General features: G+C 30.7%; 1 protein-coding gene across 1 annotated transcript in view; it reads right to left on the minus strand.

Moving 5' to 3' along the window:
- Window positions 1–4,178: 4,178 nt before the first annotated feature.
- Window positions 4,179–5,332, minus strand: part of LOC100793079 (ubiquitin carboxyl-terminal hydrolase 17) — a 7,911-nt gene continuing 6,757 nt past the window's right edge. Inside the window, exon 11 of the mRNA XM_014776936.3 lies at window positions 4,179–5,097. Within this exon, the coding sequence (XP_014632422.1) occupies window positions 4,411–5,097 (687 nt within the window). The 3' untranslated portion in view covers window positions 4,179–4,410. The remainder of the gene's footprint in view (window positions 5,098–5,332) is intronic.

Raw genomic sequence — 5,332 nt, forward strand, 5'->3', positions numbered from 1 at the left:
AATGCACAAATTTGTCACCAAAACAAATAATGCTCAAACTTACTTTTTAAAAAAATGTTAGACAAAGACGAATCTCTTTAGTTTTCGTGACAGCTATGATATGCAAAAACATTTTTTTCTAATTTAATTTTCATGTATGATTCCTATAACAATTTTTACATTATCAACTACCTAATAATAGTCATAAATATAACTTTTAAAACAATTATTATACAACTTTAACAAACATAGTAATACAATTTTAGGACTAATTATTCGTTGGATTTGGTCATATTCAGGCCCAAATGATCCAAATCCAATCCGACCAAAATCAAACAATTGTTTTTTTTTTTTTTTCTAATTCATTCCTCATTGTGGAGTCTTCTGGTTGGTCGGTTTCAAGTTTGACGAGTGGCAGGTGTGTCAGATGGATTGGGTTTAGAGTAATTTTCCTACTTCATAAAGTGAAGTCACTAAATATTTGCGCGATTTCAATATGAAACATGGTGCTTAAACTCTGATACCACATTAAAAATATATGTCGAGTAAGAATAAAAAACATTGAATGGGATGCAATTTAGTAAATTTAGAAAACAAAAGCAATTTGCATGGAGAAATAATATAAGGTAAGCTGATATATAGTTTCATGCTGAAAGTGATCTCGAGTAAAATCACGATCAATTTCAATATGTTTAGTGTGTTTATGAAAAATTAAGTTGCATGTGATTTGTATAACACTCATGTCATCAGAGTACATAGGAATTAGACCAAAAAATATATGGTCATATCAGCAAAACTAAAATATATGGTAATATAAACACAAATAAGAACTTTTCAAATCAAACTCAGATCGAGGATTTTATTTGAGGTCATTGAAGGCTTTCTTTAACTTACAAACTTCATCATGATTTTGAACTTGGTGGAGAGAGGCACCATGTAAACTCCTTGAACATCACCATTTAAGAAAACAAATTTAACATCCATTTGAAATATATATCATTGATGAACAAGTTTTTTTTTTATCGATAAATAATGAAAATATAATGGGTACTGGCTGTACCCGGCCAAACACAATTGTTTAAGCATGTTACATAAAACACGTCCCACCAACCGGTTATGCTGCATTTATTGTTTGTACTTCTTGCACATCAGTTTTTTTGTTTTGTTTTTTTTTAAATGTATATAGGCATATAGCAGCAACAGAAGGATCTATGTGGGTTTAGAAAGCACTTAGTTTCCATTCCATACTTACTTTCATACACAATTATAAAATATCATTTTTTTACTTTAATTTTGTTATCAAGGATTTACACGTCACAAAATGAGGATTAGTTCTTATTATATAAAATAAAGAGTGATGTTTTAGTAATTATTTGTGAAAAAAAAATTAGACTAAATAGACCTTTCTCTTCGAATTTGGATGCTTATACAGCGATAGCATGTAGGCCCTAAATGGTTTGATTAATTGATTATTAATGATCTAGATTCAAATCAACGAATTGAATTTTCCGCGAGCAAAGTCCAAAATGACGTTCATGTGGGTGGGGCTGAGAATATGATATGTGCATTGGTTGTTAGTAACGGATAATGCATGAACAGGTCAAGTTTGTCAATGGCAAGATCAGTAAAGTACAGGCGTAGGCCATGGCCACTGCTTCTCCCTTCATTCTGATTTGTGTTTAGAATTAATTGGAGGAACCCATGTTGGATTTATTGCATGACAAAATGAAATGGCAAGTTGGCATGCAACGGTATATATAGTGTAAGCCGTAAGGTATTGACTAGAAAAAAATGTTTCTCTTAAATTCGGCTTGATTCTCTCTCTCTATTTTATCATGAACTATCATTATACATCATTTATTATCCGTGGACAATGACAAAACCCACACTCTACAATGTACTTGTCACTCTCTAACCAAAAGAGTTTGAAACTAATGGGATCAATCATAGTGTGAAACCAGTTCAGTCCAATCAGTTGAATTAGTCCAATCGGGATCCAGCGGTCTAATCGGACCGATTTTACTATTTGATCGGTCATGTAATTCACTCAAGATGATCCAACCAAATTCGACCGGTTAGATTAATCCTGATTGGACCGATCCGACTTGACCGATTTTACAAAGAAAAAAAAATGAATCATCTTTACAATTCATTTTGATGTCTTATTATTATTAATTGTTATTTTAAATTTTAAAGTATGGATAAACTTTTCTTATTAAAATAATGTTAGTTATATACTTATATATAATAGATATACATATAATTTTTAATTTTTAATATATACCAAATCAAATCGAATCAATTATTGACTCACCAGTTGGACCACTGATCTATTACCTTGATCGGGCCAATAATCAAGCCGAATTTCACAACTATTATCAACTATCAACTTCATTCATTTGTTTTTTATTTTATTTTTTTACTTTTCCTAACTACATGATTTTATGAAGAAAAGCACACAACTTATTGCTAAAATTACTTTTATCAGTTATGTTCGGATTCGGATACCTAAAAAGGAATTCTGATGGTAAAGTTAAGTGATGAGAGAATTGATCTGGTAACCGTTACTTCATGTCTACTATGAACATGTGTTAGAGACAGTGGTTGGTTAACCCATCACTTGTGGACCATGTACCTACACTGGAGAAGTTCTAATTGAACTAATTTGAAATCTTAAGAGATGAAAGCGATCAAGGAAGGCTTTAATATGCATCTGGAATTGCCAAAACATTCCAGATCGATTGGGGACGAAAGACTAACATCTTGAGCTCATTTCTTCAACTGAGTGAATCCTAGAGTTGACCCAGACCAAGATTGCGTCTTATAAAAATAAATCCACCCCAAGAAGCATTGTTCTTCATATAATTTAATCCATAACTTTGAGAAAAATTCATTTAATTGGTTACAAATTTTAGCTGATTTATTTACAAAATAAAGGGTTATTTTATAAAAATAAAAAAAATCAATTTCAACAATAACATTTTTTAAAAACAGATATTAAAAAAAATGGAAAATATATAAGAAGTGCTTTGCCGGAAATCACAATTTTATGCTTTTGACCAAATTTTATTCGTACTTATTAGTATTTTTCAACAAATATATATCTCGTCAACAGAAGGAGAATATATATATATATATATATATATATATATATATATATATATATTTTGATGGATTCAATAATTTGTTAGATATCACATCGGTAAGAAATTAAAAGCCTATCCACTTGATATGATAGGCCACGTCTAGTCTTACAGATTTATTTTTTTATTTAAGAAAAATGTAATTAATATCATTAAAATGCAAAATTCAGCTCTAAGAAAACAGAGATCAGAATTCCGAAACAGCCGATGAGGCTGAGTTCTGCAAAGCCGAAAACTGTATTAGTTATTATCTACTAGACGAAGGGAAAGAGAGTTGGAATTTTGTGATTTAATAATTAATATGAATTAATATTATAAAATAACTATATTAGTTATTTATCTACTAAATAAGGTGATATAAATTTAAATAAAGTAGATAATATATTGATCCATTTGAAAAATAATCTATGAGATTAACACACTATCAAGTGGTCATTCATAATTTTTTTTCTCCTCAGATGAATAAAAAAGTTTTGATTCAGAAAAATATTAAGCCAACGACAAGTAATTTTAATTCATTATTATAATTAACGAGTGATTTTAATTCTCCAGCCATTTACATTTAGCTCTTTTTTTTTAAATTATTGTAATTTAATCTCTATAATGTCATTTAACTTTTCTTTTTCTTTTTTTACTTTTGAGCATTTTAAATCATTTTATATCTCAAATCTCACTTAAATTTTTTAATAGAAAAATATTTTTTTACATAAAAAGTTAATCACAAAAGATCTTCAATATAACAATTAAAAATTAAAAGGTTAGATTTAAATAAAAATAATTAAGCCAATCTCACATTAATGATAACGGACACAAAATATAATTTAAACATCGAATATTTCTTAGGTAGCGTTTTGCTTAAATTCACCATGAATTTGAGATGAAAGTTTTTAAAATTGATCTCTCACATCTTTGCACTTTAATTCAAACATTTCATCTTTTTTTATCTCAATTCACTTTGACATCTCTTTCAATCATTTAAACCGACCAAACGGAACCTTAGTCTTAGCATAGTAGCTTCGTCAGACCAAAAAACAATTATAAATAAATGCAAGAATAAGAAAAATAATATATTATTTCCTTTATTTCAAATATTTGTATCTAAAATAATAGAATAAATTCCACTGAACATTTATATAAGTAACAGCAATCTATATTATCTACATCTAGTTAAGTTATTGGCAAACTGATGTGGCCAATTTTTGTAAAAAGAACGCCGCCTCCAAAGAGTACATTAGTAGAGAGCATCCCTCATTATTTACTGCTCCAGAACTCCCTGTTAATAAAATTTTTAATCCGTTCTTTTCCCTGGCTTTCTACATAATACACCAGAGTCTATATCATTAAAATGGTTAGATCCTAGTTTCATAAAAGAGTCAGTCTCCCTACTACTACTGTTGCTATTAATCCTACTACTATCTAACTTTCTATGCTGTAAAGTTGTGTTAAAAGACAAACGAGAAACATCTATCCCTCGCAAGCCTGCTGCAACGGGAGAAACTGAATCATATCGGTCCACATCAGATAGGGGCGAATGTCCCCAATTCAAGGGAGAAGATGAGGAGGAGGAGGATGTGTCAGAATCAGAATTCCTCCACACACTACTCCAACCATTCCCTGAATCACCAAAAAGATATTCGGAGAAGTCATCTGTGTTGGTTGAATCACGGGTGCTATCTGTACTACAAGAACCTTCATCAGAGTTGCTGCTAATAAGGGATGAATTATCACTTGACGAGTCTTCTTCCAAAATCCTTTTCAGGTGGTGAAACTTTGAATAGAAAGAGGCTAAGGCAGGTGAGTCATCTGAAGAAATGGAACTATTGGCATGTTCAGAAACACCAGAATTTGTAGATATATATCTTGCTTTTGTTGTAAGAGTCTTTCCACTGACTTTACTTTTTGAATCTGGGGACAGTATTCTGTTCCTAATTAATCTTGGGGCCCTTGGCGAGCACCTACAAGGTGATTCAGCTAATCAGAGAAGGTAACAAGAAAAAATGTAAATAAAAGGATCATTGAAACCACCCATCAATGGAAACTGACTGGTTCAACCAGTCAATCTGTGAACCCACTCTGTTTCTGGTCCAATTATTTCTTATTATGAGGTCCAAGTCAACCTTGATTGAACATGTCAAATTCAACCATTTGGTCCATTAAATTAGCTGGTTGAACCCATTGAACCATAACTTACAGCTCTTGCCAATTCAGTT

Source organism: Glycine max, chromosome 6, assembly GCF_000004515.6.
Source record: "Glycine max cultivar Williams 82 chromosome 6, Glycine_max_v4.0, whole genome shotgun sequence".
Lineage (NCBI taxonomy): Eukaryota > Viridiplantae > Streptophyta > Magnoliopsida > Fabales > Fabaceae > Glycine > Glycine max.